Below are 22,446 nucleotides of genomic sequence, written 5' to 3' on the forward strand. Positions count from 1 at the left end.
CATTTTATATATAAGTTAACAGCTTTATGTTTTGGTTTATGGCAAGTTGTTGGCTGACCGGTTTAACAACTGGTATAGCTTACAACAAGTACCTTTGTATATTGCGGTGTAGGTTACAATATACCAAAAGATTTCCTACACAAATTCAATGTAAAAGCAATAACTTCAACAAAAAATAAAGTCAAACTTTTGCGCATAGAGACCCCCATAACCATACCTTTTCTTAAAGAGCATTCCAAGACGCAATGATTTAGACAATAAAAAAGGGGGGGTCATGCGTTTTGCAAGAAAGAACTCGATGCGAATCAGCGGTCACTGTTTTACAGCCATCAATTTACCGGGTTCGTACCAGTGGATGAGGGTTTCCCGCCATCTGTCAAAGTCTCATGTAGTATTTAACCTTCAAGCAAATGAGTGAATTTGTGTTAAACATCAATGTTTTCCCTACCACATGCACAAAGAAACATTCTAAAATAAAGTCATGGCAAGTGCCCACACAGAAAATTGTGTCTTCTTATAAATGATGTTCAGGTTTTTAAAGAGTATAGCATTGCACTCCCAAAAGATTTAGTATATTGTAACCTGTATAGTTTTGGTACACATTGAAAAATTACTTTGTTGCAAAGTCTGCATTTGTTTATATTGCTGTCAGATAAACATTGGAATAACAAATCAATACCAAATAAATAAGTTGCTGCTGTAAACGATGGCCGCAAACTCAAACGTTTCTGTTGTTGAGTATTTTTCTGAAAATGAGCGTTACAGATGTGGCTATTGTGGATGTGCAGATACCAATTATTCACATGGTAACTTGCCATTTTGAAATTAGATCATACAATTTCGAAAGTTGTGTACTCTAAACAAGTTAATGGGCCTTGTCTTAATATTTATTAGAGGCAATGCCAAAGGGTCTTTGTTGATACATAAAATTCCTTATCCTTAAATACACATTTGGTATTATCCTTGGGAGAGAAAATTGTGCAGCCAGTCTGGGACTCGACCCTAAAGTTACGGGTTATCCTGCAGATACCGCATATCAAACAAATAAGGAAACAAGTCACAGAATTTCTAAATTAATGGAAACAATACAAAAATAAATGATTAACCTTCAAATATAGATTAAATTCCGGCTGAAGCCATGTCAAAATTGTTTATTTACAGAATGCTAAGCTGAATGTTCCATACACACCTGCAATCACATCCACTACATGTTCACTGGCATGTTCACCTGCATATCCAGACGTTACACTGAACAGGGATAGTACTCGATTGCAATAGGCTTAAGCCCAACCAAACTTTTCTATTCACTGAAAATATTTTATTAAAGCTTAAACAGTTATTAAACTTTTGTATTAATAACTTCTACTTGTAATTTACAAGTTTCTGTTCTATTTGTCAATCTTCTAATGCGGTTTTTTATGTTATGCCCAAGAATACTTATTTAGCAATATATTAACGTATACAAAATGAGTGTTTTTGAATCTTTTCACTTAAAAAATTAAGATGTATTCATTAAGAGGGCAGGGCAAAAAAAAAATTCTTCGCAAGGGGCCTCTTTTTCTTCCCCTTAACCAATCAGGCCCTTTCCCCTACAGAAATTTCTTTAAAATCATGCATTTTTCTCTAAATTTCCAATCTACCTCAATATTTTTCATTCCCCAAAGCCAGCAAATTGAGTCTTTTTTCCCCCGAAAAAAGGCTGTGGCCCTTTCCCCAAAGTTGGTGTTTTGACCCTTGGGGGCAGAAACTACAAATACACATGCTATACTTACTATTCACATGTCAAATTCTTAAATTAAAAAACCAAATAGAGGTGTATTTAATGTCACAGTTTTTAAACAGATGTTTATTAATATTATTTTTTGTGACTTTATGACAATGTGGTGGCTTGTAAATATATGGTTGCTCATGTTGATCATTTCAGAATAAAATGTTCCTTTTTAAATCTTTTACTCTTGTTTGTAATTGTGATTTATCATACATAAATATGCCTTGTCACATATAATCATTCTTAGGTACGCACAGGGAATCTGAGCTCCATAAGCCATAATAAATTAGCCAGGCTCTGGGCAAAACGGGGCTTAATGCATGTGCAAAAAAATGTCCTCCCAGATTAGCCTGTGCAGTCAGCACAGCTATACAGGCCAGGGATAACACTTACGCACTAGACTGGATTTTTGTTTAAAAAGGCATCCTGTAAGTGAAAAACTTCAAAAACAGAAAATGTCACCTCTTTCATGTATTTGCCTGTGCGGAGTGCATTTGCTAATCCAGGACAACACTTAAACGGACCTTTTTTTGTTTGGTAAATCGACAAAATTAAATAAAAGTTGTTTCAGATTTGCAAATTTTCGTTGTTGTTATGATATTTGTGAGGAAACAGTAGTACTGAACATTTACCATGCCATAAATTATTCATTATATGCATCTTTTGATGCATATAAACCTTAAAAAAACTGAAAATTATACAGCGTTGCAAGGCGAAACAATTGAATAATTTGGAGAGTTCTGTTGTTGTTGTTATATTTTGTGACACTACAAGGATTGCTTATATAAAATATAATTTACATCAACCATTGTATGAACACGGATGGCAGAGTGGTCTAAGCGTTAGAATTTTACTCCAAGAGTCATGGTTCGAGCCCGGTGGAGGGTTACTTTTTTATTTTTTTATTTTATTCTAGTTTTTTTTTACTGGAGCTTTTTAGATCCAATTTTAACATTTATCAATATAAAGCATTTAATGACAAACTTCAATATCTACCAAAGTCTGTTAAAAGGTCCCTTTAAAGCACATGCATTTACCCTTTTATATACCACTTAGATACCACTTATATACCACTTAGATACCACTTATATACCACTTAGATACATGTACCACTTAGATACGTATTTTCACGCATTTGTAGTCCCTTAGAAAGTTATATTTAATTTAAGACCTTTCTTACTAGATTCAAATTTTAAAGACTTCATTTCACTCTTAGATACTGATGAGCAGCAAACAGCATAAAACCTGAACAGTCTGCGAGTTACTTGCAGGCTGTTCTGGTTTTATGCTAGTTGCAAAAGCCATTTCACTTTGCTTCTGAGTGGGAAAGAGTAAAGCAAGGTTTTTCCAAAGCCTGGCACATATGCACCTGACAAATGGAACTTGATATATTCAGGTATGTGGGCACATTCCATGACAGTGCAAGATTATCAAGATCTTTTGGACAGAGGATGGAGAAGGTGAGGTTTTTATCTTTGAGGTCTGAGAGTGAATTTATTGATTAACCCTTTGCATGCTGGGAAATTCGTCTTCTGCTAAAATGTCGTCTATTGAATTTCTAAAATTAGCATTTTCTTCGATTTAAAAAAAAAATACTATAAGAAAAGCAAACATTCTGTGGCGTCTCATCTGGATCCATACTGTTTGCAAAGGCCTTCAAAATTTGGTTCCAGCACTTAAAGAGTTAACATGCATCGAAATTGTGTTTATCCAGTAATTTTTAATTGTTTATAGCCAGAGCTATATTATCATCAAAAGGATACATTATATTTTTGCAAAAAAGGTATTCGTTCTTATTATATGTGCATGTGTATTGATTATTAAACTTTTGTTCAAATTTCTAATTTACTTCAGTTACAATGTATGTAAATTAATATTAGGGATGCTAGAGGTTACAAAAATCATTAACCGGTTAACCGTTTGCTGTAACTGGTTATTAACCGATTAACAAAAACGCCTGAAGTAGTTTAAATGATTAGAGTACGTAAAAAATGTCATACCGCTCGAACTGCTCTATAGAAACAAAAGTAATTTCAAATTTGACATTGCTTGCGTTGATAACATGCCAGTTTTGTTTTAAAATGTATTAAACAATTTATTTTAATAATTTTGTAAACGTATGTTATATATATTTTTTTCCCTATGTATATGCATAGGAGTAAAAAACTAGAAAATCTACATTTTCATGTGTTTATAACTTATTTTTGGTTTGACCGCTTATATTACGTTTGCATCGTATCGCTCACAAAAACGGTTTGTTTCTTTGTTCATTCTGTTTTAATTTTTGAAACTCAAATTCACTTAATATTCAATTTTATTTTCCCTTCCAGTTTGACGTAAAGTGGGTGATGTGTGCTCAACGAATCCGCATCTCTTCTTATTCAATAATTGCATAGTTTGTAGTTTGCATTTTAGCGTCTGTAGCCGAATTATTATTGTTTGATATTCATTATACATTTAAAAAACGTGGGTAAAATAAATGACACAAATGCAAATTAAATTAATTTGGAACAAAATGTAATTGTAAATTTAAGAATTTATATAATCAGTATATTTATTTAATAGCGAAAATTACTAGTATTATGATCACAAATACTGACAGTTACGTATGTTTGTTAACGTACCATAGCGCCCAAATGTTAAGCAATTACAAAAATGCTAAATTTAACGGTTTTATTTTTTAAATATTTTTAATTGATGTTTAATTATTTAATAAGTTAATAATTTGCTTTCTTAAATAAAACTTGCATCGGACGGATATGGTTGAATCGTTGGAGGTAAATTATACTAATGATATTATATTCAGATAAAGAAATATGCCGTTAACTCGACAAGATTTTAACTACGAATGCAATTCTTGATAAAATTGTTACTTATAAACACGGTATTTTCGAGAGCAATCTGTGTTGGATATTGGTTAACAAAACATCACAATAAGCTGTCCAATGTCTCAACTGATTTTTATGGTGAGTTCGATAATTTGTCAATTACGTCTTACAAAACAATAGGGCCAATTATCAAAACGTACCCCCTATTTGTTATCACAAAGGTATGATTAATCGCTTTATTACTTTGATTGTTGACGCGTTATTTATTACCGTCGATTGTGTGGTATATTGTTTTAACTAGTCGCCAGCGCAAGTTTGCAGTGTGTCACGCTGAAAAAGTACAATCGTACGAATTATTCCATAAAAAAGCATAATTAAATACTTTTGTCCAGGTTAACCTTTTCCCGAAAATGTAACCGGTTAACTGGTCGTTTCTGTAGATTAACCGGTTAACCTCTTGCATCCCTAATTAAAATGAAACAATTATTTTTTATCTTTCATGGTAAAGTATACGTATAATTTTTCTATTTATACATAGAAGTTCCTAAAAATCAGAAGAATATTAAAAATATTCAGAAATTCCAGCTTGTTAAGGGTTTTGCTTAAAAGGTCATTCCTGAGTGGGCCTTGCCTATTTCCTCAGGTATGAGAATGTGCCCTGATTACTATGATAGTTGTATGTGTGTTTTTATGCCCAGGGTAGGGCGGTATATAGCAGTCGGACTGTCCGTCTGTCTGCCCATCTGTTTGTCCGGCATTCCATTCCATTTTCTGGACTTTTTTTTCAAAACGCTTTTAGATATTGACCTGATATTTGCTGTGTGAGTCTACCTACAGGACTTCAGGACTGTTAGATGAAGTGTGAGTTTAGTTCTGGTCCTCTTAATTTTGGGGAAGTTATGGGCCTTGGACTTTGAAAATTTTCTATACATTTGTAGTAACACTTAATGACTTAAAGCTGATTTTTGGTATTTGAGTCTAATTACATGACTTACCGAAGTGTGAGTTTAGTTGCAGTCCATTAATTTTTGGCAAAGTTATGGGCCTTGGACTAAGATTTTTTTTTCATAAGTGTACAGTTGAGGGATTTCAATTCAAGAAAAAAAGTCAACTAGTTGACAAATATTATTTATGGTTGCATTACATGGATATGACATCTTTTTTTCTTAAGGAGTGGCAAGTACTGTTACAAACCAACCATGAAGCAAACCTGCTGTCCTCTATACACCATTCGCTGTGAGGTGCTCAACTTCAAACTGCGCAAGTCACAAAAAAAGGTTTTAAAAAAGGTCAACAAGTACTTGATTGAAGGCATCAAGCCCACCAGTGACAAGGATGATGACAATCCTCTGGGTGATCAGGATGACTTTGTTGATGGTGAAAACCAGTCTGAACAAAATCCGGGTACTCAGGCGGCAACTTTAGATCAGGAACATATTGCCGAAGATCTGAGTGGCTCAGAAAAAGAACATAAAGTTCCGAGAAAAGGTCTGTTAATCATTAATATTGGTAATTGCTTTAGATTTAGTTTATTTCATTTATTTTAAATCTGTTAATATCAGTTAATAAGGCCCTTAAGCTGTTAGATGGCAATACCATATCTACATGTACATATGTGAATGTTAAGCATTTTGTTTTTAATGTCAAAATAAAATTAAGAGGAAATATTAGAGGGATTAATAACTAATTAAAAACTACTGTAAAAGTCAATTGAATAAGAGATGTCTATCATTGTGGAACAATTTAAATAGATTTGAATTTGTAAACTCTACAACGGGCCTTTCAATTAAAAGATATATTTGTGTTATCACAGGAACCGGTCCAGATCCAACCAAACCACCCTGCAAAAAGGCCAAGGAACTCCGGCGTGAGAGGAAATTGGCAAAAATGGCAAATAAAATAGATGGCACATCCGCTTCCGAGGTAAAAGGCTGTCATATAGTGTCATACTTATTATTTATAGTATGTAAAATCTCTGAGAATCATTATTTATAAATAATGAAAGCATCATTTCAGATGAGTCGAATTATAAGAAATGATAGATTGTTTGTAACATGTGCTATGGGATTTATAGTTGGCCTATTTGGGTTGAAGTCTGTTATACACCATTGACAGAGTGTATGTGTGTTTTTGTAGGACAGGGTTAACACGTGGTCGTTGTGAGGTAAATGTGTAACCTTTGGTAATTAATATATATACAGCTTTGTCTGATAGGAAAAAAAAAACAAAAAACAAATGACTGTTTCTTCACAAAATTCAGTTACCATTATGTTATATCATTAACAAACCACAAACGACCTATAAGACCAGAAAAAAAAATATTATAAGGAAATACTTAAAATTTCCATTGTAACATTTCTAATAAGCTTCTTCCGTGCGTCGTCCGTCGTGCGCCGTCAACATTTGCCTTGTTAACTCTCTAGAGGCCACATTTACCCGTCCAATCTTCATGAAATTTGGTCAGAAGATTAGTCTCAATGATATCTTGGATGAGTTCGATAATGGTTACGTTTGCTTGAAAAACATGCCTGCCAAGGGGCGGGGCATTTTTCCTTATGTGGCTATATATGGCTATAGTAAAATCTTGTTAACACTATAGAGGCGACATTTATTGTCTGAACTTCATGAAACTTGGTCAGAAGATTCATCCCAATAATATCTTGGACGAGTTCGAAAATGATGCCGGTTAGTTGAAAAACATGGCCCCCAGGGGGCGAGGCATTTTTCCTTATATGGCTATAGTAAAACCTTGTTATAACACTCTAGAGACCACATTTATTTTCCGATCTTCATGAAACTTGCTCAGAAGATTGGTCCCAATGATATCTTGGATGAGTTCAAAAATTGTAACCTTTGTTTGAAAAACATGGCTGCCAGGGGGGGGGGCATTTTTCCTTATATGGCTATAGTAAAATCTTGTTAACACTCTAGAGGCTACATTTATTGTCCAATCTTCATGAAACTTGGTCAAAAGATTCATCCCAATAATATCTTGGACTAGTTAAAAAATGATGCCCTTTGGTTGAAAAACATGGCTGCCAGGGGGCGTGGCATTTTTCCTTATATGGCTATAGTAAAACCTTGTTAACACTCTAGAGGCCACATTTATTGTCCAATCTTCATGAAATATGGTCAGAAGATTTGTCTTATTGATGTCTTGGATGAGTTCGAAAATGGTTTTGGTTGCTTGAAAAACATGGCTGCCAAGGGGCAGGGCATTTTTCCTTATATGGCTATATATTGCTATCGTAAAATCTTGTTAACACTCTAGAGGCCACATTTATAGTCCGATCTTCATGAAACTTGGTCAGAAGATTCATCCCAATAATATCTTGGACGAGTTCAAAAATGATGCTGGTTGTTGAAAAACATGGCCACCACGGGCCGGATCATTTTAACCTATATGGCTATATTTAAACCTTATAAACACTCTAGAGGTCACATTTATTTTCTGATCATCATGAAACGTGGTCAGAAGATTTGTCCCAATGATATCTTGGATGAGTTTGAAAATGATTTTAGTTGCTTTAAAAACATGGCCACCAGGGGCGGGGCATTTTTCCTTATATGGCTATATATGGCTTAAGTAAAACCTTGTTAACACTCTAGAGGCCACATTTATTGTCCAATCTTCATGAAATTCGGTCAGAAGATTGGTCTCAATGATATTTTTGGATGAGTTCGAAAATAATTATGTTTGCTTGAAAAACATGGCTTCCAAGGGGTGGGGCATTTTTCCTTATATGGCTTTAGTCAAATCTTGTTAACACTCTAGAGGCCACATTTACTGTCCGTTCTTCATAAAACTTGGTCAGAAGATTCATCCTGATAATATCTTGGAAGAGTTCAAAAATGATGCTGGTTGGTTGAAAAACATGGCTGCCACGGGGCGGGGCATTTTTCCTTATATGGCTAAAGTAAAACCTTATTAACACTCTAGAGGCCACATTTATTTTCCGATCTTCATGAAACTTAGTCAGAAGATTTGTCCGATTTGTCCGGATAATATCTTGTTATCTCAGGTGAGCGACTTTGGGCCTTTCAGACCCTCTTGTTTTTTCAAAACTATCAAATATACATTTCAATCTACATGTATGTTCAGAGAAAATTGTTAGGTTATGAAAAAACTAAATAATTTTCATTTGATGCTTGCAATTTTTGTTAATAACGAGAATAAACTAACAATTGTTATTTCTGACCTATGTATATTAAACCAGAAGAACTAATGCCTTTATGTTTAAATTCTTACTATTCAGAAGTAAAAAACATTATTTATTTGCATTCCTTATCATAACTCTAAATGATGTTATTGAAAAATATATAAAAAAAAACGTTTTAAGTGGAAAATTTGCAGGATTATGTGATATCCAATCAGATCACCAATGGTTAGTTTTTGCCTATGGATTGTCACAATCCGTTGTGACATGACTAAAGCATACACACATTTAATGACTTGTGCAGTGATTTTGACATAGTCACCTGTGTGATTAAACCATGGCCTCCAAAAAATGATGTGTTGGATAGAAATCCACAAGAAAAAGAAAGATATCATATGTCTGGTGCAGATGCTGACCACATTATTTTCTGTTGGATATACCTTTTCTGATAATGGTCAGCTCACTTGTATCTTCAAAACATCAGATAACGCCCTACACATGTTATTGTATTGTAGATTAGATACATAGCTAAGTGAGTTGTATCATGAACTTGGGTCACCCTTTGATTGCTAATTCATTCATGATTTGAGTTGACAGGTCTGTCAGTTGTAGTAACCTGACCTCAGTTTGGAAGAAACTTACTAATGTTTATTTACATTAGTTTATATGGGAATCTGAATACATGTACTGAGCCTACTCACTCAAAGAACATTTTTACTTTATGCTTTCTGGTGTTTTAAAGGGAAATATCAGTGAGTGAGAACTGATAATTCACTGTTTCAATAGTGAAAATTAGCAGTGAAAAGTTATTGATATTTTTCACTGTTTTACTGTGAAATGACGTTGTGGTTTTTTAGCTCTTCTTTTTTCAGAGAAAACCTGAAGTATTGTCATAGCCAGCTCATCGTCCGCCATCTGCCGTGCTAAAACCTTAACATTGGCTCTAAAATCTAAGTGCTTCCACCTACATGTACAACTTTGAAACTTCATATGTAGCTGCACCTTGATGAGTTCTACACGCCCCACCCAGTTTTGGGTCACTAGGTCAAAGGTCAAGGTCACTGTGACCTCTAATATCAAACTTCTGACAAGCTTTTATTTATTCAAAACTGCACCCGCTATGCGGTGCTCTTGTTATGTTAAATAATACGTCATTATTTTAGCGTAATTCTCCAGTTTAAATACAAAGATTATCATTTGTAAGCATTAAAGAAGAACATATATTTTCTATGATCACTTGTGAATTAAAATAGATATTCCACCAAATCCAACAAATATTGTCTATATATTATTCCAAATGTTCTTATTTGACAAAAGGGTGGTATAAGTCACAGTTTTTAAAGCTACACCCCACAGTTTCAAAATTTCTTTATCACAAATTTAATCTCAACTCAAAATATTGCCGACTCAGAATGCTTTTTAGCTCGGCTGTTTTCAGAGAAAACCTGAGGTATTATCATAGCCAGCTCGTCGTCTGCCCTCTGTGTGACCAAAATATTCTTCTGACAAGCTTTCATTTATTCAAAATTGCACCCACAGCTGAGCGTTGGCACCCGTAGTGTGGTGCTCTTGTTACTCTGGGTAATATCTGCTGACACTGGATAGAATTGTCTGTTTTCTCTCTGACAGTAGCAGATTGAAATGTTACCTGAGGAAAGATCTACAATCACAATAGTACAGGGTGCCTGTGAAAAGTAGAAGGGTGGACTGCAAAACCATGCAAATGTCATTATGGATTTCTTAATCTAAATATTGTAAATAATGTTTAAAAGCAGCAGTATCTATTCATTTTCCAGTGAACTCTAGTTGAAATATATTACATTTCAACATACTTTTTTGTTTAAATAACCAAGAGGGGCAGTAGAGGGGGAGGGTAAAAAAGGATCAGGGTGCAGAACCTTGTATTTCAGATTTGTCCTGATATATCACTCTAGATCTTTCCCTAATAGTGATTAAGTTAGTAATTCATGTATGATCAGTATAAAGACATGTTTCCCACTTTACTCTTTAAAATTAATACTTTAATTTTAGTAAACTAGACACAATAAAGTAATTTTAGGGTTGTTTTTGCTCTAGGCAAACCTTAATTTTTTGTTTTAATGCTTGACATTTAAGTGTTTCTCTATTTGGGATTGAATATGTATTCCCCATGTCACCTTTGTCAGTGGTCAAATTCCCTGCCCCGGAAATGACTGTGATCTGCCATAGTGAAGATGTTTAATATTCAGTTTCATTGTTTCAGACAATAACACACTTAAAACATTGATGAAAATGTCAAAGGGCATGTTTGTATAATAGATATATGTGATAATCTTTAGAGATTGTGTGCAACCATTAGATAATTTAAGTAGCGGGTATCTTTGTGAAGATACCGGTAAGTGTTTCAAGTCCTTTGTCACAGTTTTTGTTTCCAATCATGAGTTTGAGGGGGAAGATTTTGGGTCAAAGGACACAGTTTTTGTGTGGAGAACATGAGAATTATTGAAACCTTGTGTTCACTTATAGCATCACACATTCTACATCCGAAAAGATGTGGTTTCAACAACCACAACAACTGATTGAAAGAATGTTAATATTTAAAAATTGGAACCAAGTGCTGTTGTCAATTTTTAAAGATTTCCCTGTCATGTAGAAATGTGAACATTCGGTTTGTCTTTCAAATTGCTATTATTCAGGTCTTAAAAATGTTTGAGACAGTCGGAACACATGTTCAAAGAATATGTGTAACTGAAGATCTTTTTATAAGCATTATTGCTATTAGAGACGAGAAAAAATGTATGTCTTAGAGTAGTTGCAAATATATTTTGAAAACGGGCCATTACAAACATTTACTGAAGTGCTGTTATACAATTCATGACATACATTCAACCAAAATCAATGCTTTCTCTTAAAATAGCAACAACAAATCTCCAAGCATGAAACATATTACCTGTAACAAATTTATCAATGAGGCATAACAACATTCCATTGATCAGATCATAAATACAATCCAAATTTTTAACGTTTCATGAGAAGTTTCTGTTTGTGAATTGTTTTTGTTTCACATATCAGAATGATCTGCAATAACATGTGCGAGTATTTTATAAAATTGACGTGATCATCATCCTATTATTGCGATGCTGAATTGTGCTCCATTTTATCATTTTACCATTATGTCGGTTCAGAAGATTTAAACATACAGAAAGTGAAACCAGCATACCATTGCATATAGTCACACTATACTACATTCTGTAAATGATTGATTACACAATCTTACATATTGAGTGATATCTTATTTTTAACACTTTGATATGAAAGTCCTTCAACAGGGTCTTCTTTTACACAAATCTTCATGTATTAATTCATATTTAAGTAAAACGCTCAAATAGACATTTTTAGCTCGACTATTATACATGAAATATATATAGTGGAGCTACCCTACTCACCCCGGTGTCGACGTGACCGTCTGCGTTACCGTTAGCGTTAGCTTCTGCGTTAGCGTGCAAATGTTAAAGTTTGCGTACTACCCCAATTTTTTTTTTGTCCCTTGACATATTGCTTTCATATTTTGCATACTTGTTTACCAACATGACCCCAACCTATAAACAAGAGCAGACAACTCTATCAAGCATTTTGTCATAATTATGGCCCCTTTTCCACTTAGAATATGCAGCAAATGTTAAAGTTTTCGTACTACTCCATTTATTTTGATTGTCCCTTGACATATTGCTTTCATATTTTGCATACTTGTTTACCAACATCACCCCAACCTTTAAACAAGAGCAGACAACTCTATCAAGCATTTTTGTCATAATTATTGCCCCTTTTATACTTAGAATATGCATATTATTGATAAATCTATGTTTTAAAGTTTGCGTACTACCCCAAATATTTCCTATATCCTTTGACATATTGCTTTTATATGTTCCATACTGGTTTACCAACATGACCCCAACCTATAAACAAGAGCAGACCACTGTATCAAGCATTTTTACATAATTACGGCCCCTTTTACACTAGATAATTGAACATTTTGCTTAAATTGCCATAACTTCTTTATGTATGATCACATTTTATTATTACTTTGACAAAACAACACTTACCCAAATACCACAATGGATTCCACCCAAACAATACCCCACGCCCCTACCCAGAATCCCTCCCCCCCAACCTCCCCTTCAATTTTTTTTTTCAACATCATCTTATAAATTACCACACCCAACAGTATACCCCCCTCTCACCCCCACCCCCCTGCCCCCCCCTACTCCCCCCCCCAAATTAATTTTTTTCCTTTTTTTTATTTTTGAAAGATTGTCTAATAAATTATTGAATATGAACAATTTCCCCATGATGGCTTACGTTATACTGTCAAGCACTCGAATAGTTTAGCGCGCTGTCCTCTGACAGCTCTTGTTTCTTACAAAATGTACCTTAAATAATTAAAATACCTGGTAGATTTTGAAATACACTCCTAATAAAAGATTATTTTCGAAACACCAAAAACAATATTATTTACAAAGTGCATAAATAAATCATTCATCTACAGTCTAAAAATGTATTATGATTTAAAGAAATTTATTTAACTTTTACATTATTTACAAATTGCATAAATAAATCATTCATCTACATGTACAGTCTAACAATTTATTATGATTTAAAGAAATTTATTTAACTTTTAACTGAAGGCCATTGTGAGTATTGACCCAGTACTTTTTCAAAATACAATTGAAATTTAATACACATTTATCCAAAAGTAATTATTTCAATATCTATATGTTTTGGGATATAAGCTCCTCTGAGCACCAAGTGAAATACAGAAATACAAAATTTCTCAGAAATCTACCTTTGGTGATCCTTTAGCAAATTAAAAAAAAACACGTCTGTTAGAGTATTTTCCTAACACACATGTATGTTTTACTAAAAACTTTTGAAATTGTTTTGGAGAAAACCCGAGGTATTGTCATAGCCTGTTCATCCATCGTCCGCTGTCCGACGTCCGCCGGCGTCGTGATTAAACCATTACATTGGCTCTAAAATCAAAGTGCTTCCACCTACAACTTTGAAACTTCATATGTAGATGCACCTTGATGAGTTCCACACGCCACACCCATTTTGGGTCACTAGGTCAAAGGTCAAGGTCACTGTGACCTCTAAAAAAAAATTTAAAAAATCTAACAAGATTCGCAGCCGAGAGTGGCACCCGTTATGCGGTGCTCTTGTATAATTTTTAGAGCCATAAAGGTGGCTGTTCATTTTGAACTTAGGTGTGTGACCTTGGGCCATCATGGTCCTCTTGTTGAAATAAAAATGCAAATATACAACACTTCAGTACAATCAACATGTTAATTACGTTTGTATTTTCACTGAAAATGGAAGAAGGGAAATGATGTATCTAATTGGCTTTGGATTGATTTCAGACGGCCGCCGTCAGCAGCATCAAAGGGAAGCAAGCAGGGAAGACACTTGAAGACTACATATCAGAGCCCAGTAAAGCAGCAAAATGTGCTCACAAATTAGAAGTACATAGAAGAGTTTAATGTAGATTATTATGCCCCCTTCGAAGAAGAGGGGGTATATTGTTTTGCGCATGTCGGTCGGTCTGTCGGTCGGTCCGTCCAACAGATGGTTTCCGGATGATAACTCAAGAACACTTAGGCCTAGCTCGAAATAGTAAAATGGTTTCCGGATGATAACTCAAGAATGCTTAGGCCTAGGATCATGAAACTTCATAGGTACATTGATCATGACTGGCAGATGACCCCTAACTATTTTCAGGTCACTAGGTCAAAGGTCAAGGTCAAAGTGACTCGAAATATTAAAATGAATTCCTGATGATAACTCAAGAATGCTTACGCCTAGGATCATGAAACTTCAGGGATACATTGATAATGACTGGCAGATGACCCCTATCGATTTTCAGGTCACTAGGTCAAAGGTCAAGGTCACAGTGACTCGAAACAGTAAAATGGTTTCCTGATGATAACTCAAGAATTATTAGGCCTAGGATCCTGAAACTTCATAGGAACATTGATCATGACTGGCAGATGACCCCTATTGATTTTCAGGTCACTAGGTCAAAGGTCAAGGTCAAAGTGACTCGAAACGTATTCACACAATGGCTACCACTACAACTGACAGCCCATATGGGGGGCATGCATGTTTTACAAACAGCCCTAGTCTTCTTAAGGTTATTATTTATAGCTACTAATCACCACATTTATATTAAAGAAAAAGCTTATGAGCACGCTAGAGGCCACACCTATTGCCCATTCTTCATGAAACTTGATCAGAACACTAGTCCCATGTATATATTGTCCAAGTTTGAAACTGGGTTATGTTAAAAACTATGCCACTAACTTAAATTAAAGAAAGAGCTTGTGAACACTTTAGATGCCATATTTATTACCCATCTTCATGGAGTTTGGTCAGAACATGAGTCCTCATGATATCTCAATCAAGTTCAAATGGGTCATGTAGGGTCATAAACTAGGTCACTAGGTCAAATAACAGAAACAACTTGTGAACACTCTAGAGGCTAGTATATATCATTCAATCTTGTTGAAACTTGGTCAGAACATAAGTTTCCTATTACAAAAAATAGATATAGATGGTGTTTCGTGACATATAATATATTATATATTCACATATTATCTGAAACCAAGCAATAATAATTATAAAATCATACAGTCCCAAAAGGCCAGACTTACGATTACAAAAATCTTAAAAGTTGTTTAAATTTGCACTTTCTAAAATCAGGATTAACACAATGTATTTGCTTTCTCATACAGCATTTTTCTCTTTTTTTATACGCCCGTATAAAATACGGGACGTATTATGTGAAACCCCTTGGCGGGCGGCGGGCGGGCGGCGGGCGGGCGGCGGGCGGCGGGCGGCGGGCGGAAGGCATCACTTTGTCCGGACTCTAATTCAAATTGTATTCATCCGATCTTCACCAAACTTGGTCAGCAGTTGCATCTAGTTGATATCTAGGCCAAGTTCGAATATGGGTCATGCCGGGTCAAAAACTAGGTCATAGGGTCAATAAGTGCATTTTCAAAGGGGCCACTTTGTCCGGACTCTATTTCAAATTGTATTCATCCGATCTTCACCAAACTTGGTCAGCAGTTGCATCTAGTTGATATCTAGGCCAAGTTCGAATATGGGTCATGCCGGGTCAAAAACTAGGTCATAGGGTCAATAAGTGCATTTTCAAAGGGGCCACTTTGTCCGGACTCTATTTCAAATTGTATTCATCCGATCTTCACCAAACTTGGTCAGCAGTTGCATCTAGTTGATATATAGGCCAAGTTCGAATATGGGTCATGCCGGGTCAAAAACTAGGTCATAGGGTCAATTAGTGCATTTTCAACGGCGCCACTTTGTCCGGACTCTAATTCAAATTGTATTCATCCGATCTTCACCAAATTTTGCATTTTCAAAGGGGCCACTTTGTCCGGACTCTATTTCAAATTGTATTCATCCGATCTTCACCAAACTTGGTCAGCAGTTGCATCTAGTTGATATCTAGGCCAAGTTCGAATATGGGTCATGCCGGGTCAAAAACTAGGTCATAGGGTCAATAAGTGCATTTTCAAAGGGGCCACTTTGTCCGGACTCTATTTCAAATTGTATTCATCCGATCTTCACCAAACTTGGTCAGCAGTTGCATCTAGTTGATATCTAGGCCAAGTTCGAATATGGGTCATGCCGGGTCAAAAACTAGGTCATAGGGTCAATAAGTGCATTTTCAAAGGGGCCACTTTGTCCGGACTCTATTTCAAATTGTATTCATCCGATCTTCACCAAACTTGGTCAGCAGTTGCATCTAGTTGATATCTAGGCCAAGTTCGAATATGGGTCATGCCGGGTCAAAAACTAGGTCATAGGGTCAATAAGTGCATTTTCAAAGGGGCCACTTTGTCCGGACTCTATTTCAAATTGTATTCATCCGATCTTCACCAAACTTGGTCAGCAGTTGCATCTAGTTGATATATAGGCCAAGTTCGAATATGGGTCATGCCGGGTCAAAAACTAGGTCATAGGGTCAATTAGTGCATTTTCAACGGCGCCACTTTGTCCGGACTCTAATTCAAATTGTATTCATCCGATCTTCACCAAATTTGGTCAGAAGTTGTGTCTAGATGATATGTAGGTCAAGTTCAAATATGGGTCATGCCGGGTCAAAAACTAGGTCACGAGGTTACTTAGTGCATTTCAAGCATTTAGCATGGTGTCCGCTCTCTAATTGAAGTAGTTTTCATCTGATCTTCACCTAATTTGGTCAGAAGTTGTGTCTAGATGATATGTAGGTCAAGTTTGAACATGGGTCATGCCGGGTCAAAAACGAGGTCACATAGTGCATTTCAAGCATTAAGCATGTTGTCCGCTCTTTAATTGAAGTAGTTTTCATCTGATCTTCACCAAATTTAGTCAGATGTTACATCTAAGTGATATCTAGGTCAAGTTCAAATATGGGTCATGCCGGGTCAATAACTAGGTCTTGAGGACACTTTCAAGCATTGAGCATGGTGTCCAAAACCCTCGAACGGGCGTATCTTGTGACAGTTTGGCACTCTTGTTATAACTTGTTCACAATTTATAATTATCCCTGGCAAAGGCGGAGGGATATTATAGAATTGGACTTGTCTGTCTGCCTGTCACACAATTTTTTAGAGCTAGGTACGGGTATATCTGATTCTCAGAAACTATAAAAGATATCAACATGAAACTTCATAGGTGTATATATACATCAATGAGGAGGAATGCCATGCTCAAGAACCATAGACCTACACATTCTTTAATGAGAGTTATTGCCCTTTGTTTTGATTTTTTGTATGATGAATTTTTTCAGGATTATATCTGAGATACCATGCAAAATTTAACATGAAACTTCATGGTTGTAATTGATATTAATGATTAAGAAAACATAAAATATTTCATTCTTGCCTGATAGTACCCGTGTGAATTCAATGTTCCTCCATGGACAGATAAGAACCGTTCGATCTAACCCCAGAAGTGAAGAGTTTGAGTCTTCACTGAAGGAGTCCCACCAAGTGTATCAGAAATACCAGATAGCCATCCACAAAGACGAACCCAGCAAACCAGATCTACACCAGTACACGCGCTTTCTTGTCGACTCTCCACTAGAGGTACGTTTGGGACGTTCCAAACACCTTCTCATGATTTTTTATTTCTATATCTGCAGATCAAATTAGTAAGGTCTGGCCCCCAATCGAGCGAGTTTCAATCAAGCTATTCCTCATCGTATGATGTGTACAAGCGCTATCAAATGGCCGTACATGGCGATGATGAGAAGGAGTGTTCTAAACGAGCCTATGACGGGTTTCTTGTTGAAACACCGCTGGAGGTATTGCCATGCTGTTTGTTGTAATGTTTTTATTATTAGACTAACCCTATTTTGGCTGCTGTCTGGGCATTTGCTGCTGTCTGGGCATTGGCTGCTGTCTGGGCATTGGCTGCTGTCCGGGCATTGGCTGCTGTGTGGGCATTGGCTGCTGTCTTGGCATTCGCTGCTGTTTGGGCATTGGCTGAAACTGTTAAATGGAGCCTCATTCTGCGAAAACTGGGCTTAATGCTTTTGTGTTATATGTCTTTCAGCCTGAACTGGATTTTCTTTAAGAACAGACATTTTGTAAACAAAATATTCAATGAACTGTTGATGGACCCTTTAAAAACATGCATTTAGCCCAGTTTTCCCATAACAAGGTTCAATGTATTTCTCTTTGTGTACTCAAAGTGTACCTTAACAAAATGTCAGTCAGTTAATGTGCTTTTTAAAACTGTCAACACATCAAGCATGTCTTTGTCCATCTCACTGCATCATTAATATATATGGTATTTGATTTCAAAATCTCCCCATACTGCTCTTTATGGCTACTTTTACTTTGAATTCTTTTTGAATATGAGTCCTCAAAATTTGACTCAATTGAAGATGGATCAAATGAATTTTACAACATAATAAGGCAACTTGTTTTTCAATTGTATCTAATTTTATTAATCATTATCCAAAACGAAAAGTGTTATATATATATTACGATCAGTCTTAATGTCTTGAAGGCGATGAAAATAACACCACAAATATTTACCGTTTTATATAGGTTCCTGTTCATGAAATATCACTCATACGGTAAATGTTGTAATCAATTAATTAATGCTACATACGCAGAATGATGTTCATTCAAAATATAAAGTTTAACCCGAAGGTTTGTTTTTTTATGAAGTATACAAATATGCAATGAGTCGCACATTTCGCAGAATAACTCCTGACCTACAATAGTTAACCGACCGAGCAGTATATGGATAGTTAAAATGTGTTAGCTAAAAGTTAACAATCATCTCAAATATAGCTTATATGTTTGAAGGAAACATCGGAACTAACACGAACATAATTATTTGTCTACCTCATACATCAACTGCCTATGGAGCGCGGAGTCTAACTGAGTGTGCCACTGCTTGAAAAATCCAAATCCCGTAGACTGCTCAAAGTATGCATAATTCCAAATCTACAAAAACATATAAGTCTCTAACGCAAAACAGTCATCATATTTAAAATATATTTTTAATTTTAAAGTTATATTTGTATAAATATGGTTTTGCATCTTTTTATTATAACACTTTATTGTATGATCTTGTAATAAACACGATTAAATTTGGCAATGGTCCGAAAGTAACCGTATGTTCATGATATTTTCGTACATACCCTGAATTTGTGTTTATAGTAAAAACATGTCGTTGATATCAGTTTCTATACGCTAAAAGCTAACGCTCCTTCGACACATCATTTGACGTCATTGGAAATGAGAGCACTTGGCGTGAATTAAATCGTTAAAAAGAAAACATCATGCGCGCATGACTGCAGAACAAGTTTACCGATATAAAGGATGGCATATAATTAAACGTTTTATTTATTAGAAAAGCAACAAATATGGTTTGGTATTTATTAGCAGAAACACTAAAAACGGCTGTGCCTCCGTCAATATACCTTTCTACCGGTGAATATCACACCATATTCAATGGTCTTTTGTCGGTAATTGTATATCAAAGAACGAAACTTAAAATAAAGTTATTACGTTTAAATATGTTCGCATGCTCGTGGACCAGGAAGTTGAGTTGTAATATTGTAGCCATTGAATAACGTTTCCCACAACAACATTAACGTGCACTTCATAATTCGGCTGGTTGACTTTAAGTTCTCTCTGATCCGGCAATTCCATTTTACGTGCATGCCAGGATATGCAGTGAATAAACATTTGTGCCCATGGTAAAAATTTTAAAACCCTGTTTGATGAATACATTCTGTCGACTGCTTCATTGCAAATCTTGTAAGCCATCGACAACGTGGCTAGGGACCTGAAATAAGCCATTAAATCTTAAAAGTATGTATCAGAAAAGCGATCAGTTTTAAGTCCGTAACTGGGCGTGTGAACTTTTTTTGAAATTCGTACGTATGTTTGATATCAACATCTTAAATAACATGAGATGTATCTTTTACAGCTTGATTCGCAATAAAATCCATGTAGACTGTAGTGTATAATGTAAACAATCGAGATACACATTGGAACTTAATGACGATTATTTAGCGCACGTTTATTTCGACTCAACTTGGTAAGACCATGCTCTATGTTAAAATTGTGGATTATTTAATATCAAACAATTAACTAGAACAAGACATGTTTGTAAAAACGATCCTCACCAACTACCCCAAACAAGAACAAACAATTAGCACAGCTTTATTACGATGTCATCCCCTCAAGTTACCAAATGCAAGCAATTGCGTTCAATATATGGTTAGATAAACATGCTTGAACAATGGTTTTCACAAACGCTTTATGTACGGGAATTAAATTGTAGTTTTTGAACGCATTTAATGGTAGCAGTACCGAACTATAACCAAAGGGTCATACAGTTTTTATTGATTTAATTTCTAGTTAAATGTGTATGTATTATGAATATTAACAGAACTCAAAATGACTACTATACTTAAATAATATTCATGTTACACCCCACACCCTGTGACAATGGCATTTGACCTAATGACCTCAAAATCGATAGGCGTCGTCCTCTTTAGGGTCCGCCTAGAAACCGGGAGGTCAATGGTTCGATCCCCACTTTCGGAGCGTTCTTTCGATCACCCAAAATGATACCTTGTTCTGGTTCTACCCAGAAAACGGACTCGAGAGCGTTTCATAATATGCCTTATGCATTCGTCGCAATCGAGCTAAAATAAAAAGATTTAAACTAAGGAATCCGTATACCAATTAGGCATGGTTGTTTGATTATGCGTTCTGCGAAAACGCATGATCCGACCGATCGACCGACCAACCTACCTACCGACCGACAGACAGACAGACAGGTGCAAAGATACATACCCCCGATCTCCGAACGGGGGCACAATACATCTAGTGTATATTATACATTTCTCAGTCGTTTTATATAATAAATAACGTGAACGTTTTATGCGGAACGAGAGTAAAATATCTTTCTTTAGATCATGAGCGTACGGAGAGATCCACAAAATGCAGTAAAGTATCATGCTTTGTCGGGCGTCTGCGAATAATGTCTACAATCCGTTTAAAACAGCGACATTACATTTACCATCCAATTATATCAAATGCATATCTATCGATATACGAATGTGGATGAAGGGAAATGTCTCATCAAAGAGGCGCGGTTTTTACTTATAGTGTGGTTTTAATTTACTTTTAATTGATTAATAAAACCGTTAATATATTTAAGCTCGTGCAAAATCGTATTAGCCAGAGTTCAGAGCAAATGCATGTTTGTGTTTTAGGGTACAAACATACAGGGACTGCAACGATTAACAAATGTCGATTGAAACGGTGTCTTTGAAACTGCATGTAATTGCACGGCTAAATGATATAAATGAATTGTATTATAAATCAATATCATGAATGCCTTCATTTGTCAATTTCATTTAATCAATATCATAACAAACGCAGAACGCAGACATTTTAAACAAAGTCAGCGTTCCTCCATTCACATATTACGTACACAAATATTTGCCAACTTACATATCGGAACCCACGTCGTCCTTAATAATCCGTTGAACCAAACCCTCGAGGCACTTAAGCACTGCCTTTAAAATAATATAATAGTAAAAATTATCTTTCATACAAATTCAACATGCCGATTACCAACTTGCCGTTACTTTACTGATAATAGATTTCCAGTGTATTTTTTAATATGTATATATCCAGGAAACATACTCAATAATTCCCAAAACAAAACATCTTTTCGAGACAAAGAACTTTATTAATGTGTATGTTTAGCCGGCTGTAATCGATTTATATTTAGGGATCACCCAAACAGTCCAAACACTTTATATGAATGATCTGGAATTTGAAATTGTTACTAGATATAGTAGGCAAACGGACGCAGAGAAGGATCTAAAAGTCGTCTTACTTTGGAGACATTAATGATTAGACAATCTAAGAATCGTGTCATTTTAAAGTCTGTGTCATTCCGACAAATCAGTTACAAATATAATACATGTATCTGAAGAAACAATGCTAACGAGGGACTTAAATTGACCGCGCATCTTATCCATCCCTTAAATGTGTGCTCATGTGTGCAAATACACAAATAACCTATTTTAACCTACCCCGGTACATAGTTACATAAACTGTGAACTCAATAATATTATGCTAAAGAATCACCAATTTTAAAAAAAAGG

At 35.4% G+C, this 22,446-nt stretch overlaps 2 protein-coding genes across 8 annotated transcripts in view; one reads left to right on the top strand and one right to left on the bottom strand.

Annotated features, from left to right (window-relative positions):
• Positions 1–22,446, bottom strand: part of LOC127851335 (E3 ubiquitin-protein ligase RNF213-like) — a 173,717-nt gene that overhangs the window by 135,866 nt on the left and 15,405 nt on the right. The window contains exons 3-5 of one of the 7 annotated variants that reach the window (XM_052385052.1): positions 21,785–21,849; positions 19,823–20,102; positions 19,154–19,255 (exon numbers count right to left, since the gene is read on the bottom strand). The exons of 3 other annotated variants lie outside the window; for them this stretch is intronic. In XM_052385052.1, coding sequence (XP_052241012.1) covers positions 19,154–19,255; positions 19,823–20,102; positions 21,785–21,849 — 447 coding nt within the window. Of the gene's footprint in view, positions 1–19,153; positions 19,256–19,734; positions 20,103–21,784; positions 21,850–22,446 lie in introns of those variants that run through there. 3 more of the 7 variants (XM_052385054.1, XM_052385056.1, XM_052385051.1) reach the window with 3 other exon arrangements.
• On the top strand, positions 616–18,621 carry LOC127851338 (arginyl-tRNA--protein transferase 1-like). The gene is made up of 6 exons (XM_052385063.1): positions 616–806; positions 3,165–3,228; positions 5,768–6,084; positions 6,410–6,519; positions 14,150–14,251; positions 17,938–18,621. Exons 1-6 carry the CDS (start codon positions 707–709, stop codon positions 18,121–18,123), a joined length of 879 nt encoding a protein of 292 aa, XP_052241023.1. The 5' UTR covers positions 616–706; the 3' UTR covers positions 18,124–18,621.

The sequence above is a fragment of the Dreissena polymorpha genome, chromosome 11 (genome assembly GCF_020536995.1).
Source record: "Dreissena polymorpha isolate Duluth1 chromosome 11, UMN_Dpol_1.0, whole genome shotgun sequence".
NCBI lineage: Eukaryota > Metazoa > Mollusca > Bivalvia > Myida > Dreissenidae > Dreissena > Dreissena polymorpha.

What these genes read in the sequence shown, in the direction of transcription:
- LOC127851338 (XM_052385063.1), top strand. Translation starts at nt 707, where the DNA reads ATGGCCGCAAACTCAAACGTTTCTGTTGTTGAGTATTTTTCTGAAAAT. An exon ending in AGATACCAATTATTCACATG is followed by an intron (nt 807 to 3,164) that starts GTAACTTGCCAT and finishes TGATATATTCAG; the next exon opens with GTATGTGGGCACATTCCATG. An exon ending in AATGTGCTCACAAATTAGAA is followed by an intron (nt 14,252 to 17,937) that starts GTACATAGAAGA and finishes CTATATCTGCAG; the next exon opens with ATCAAATTAGTAAGGTCTGG.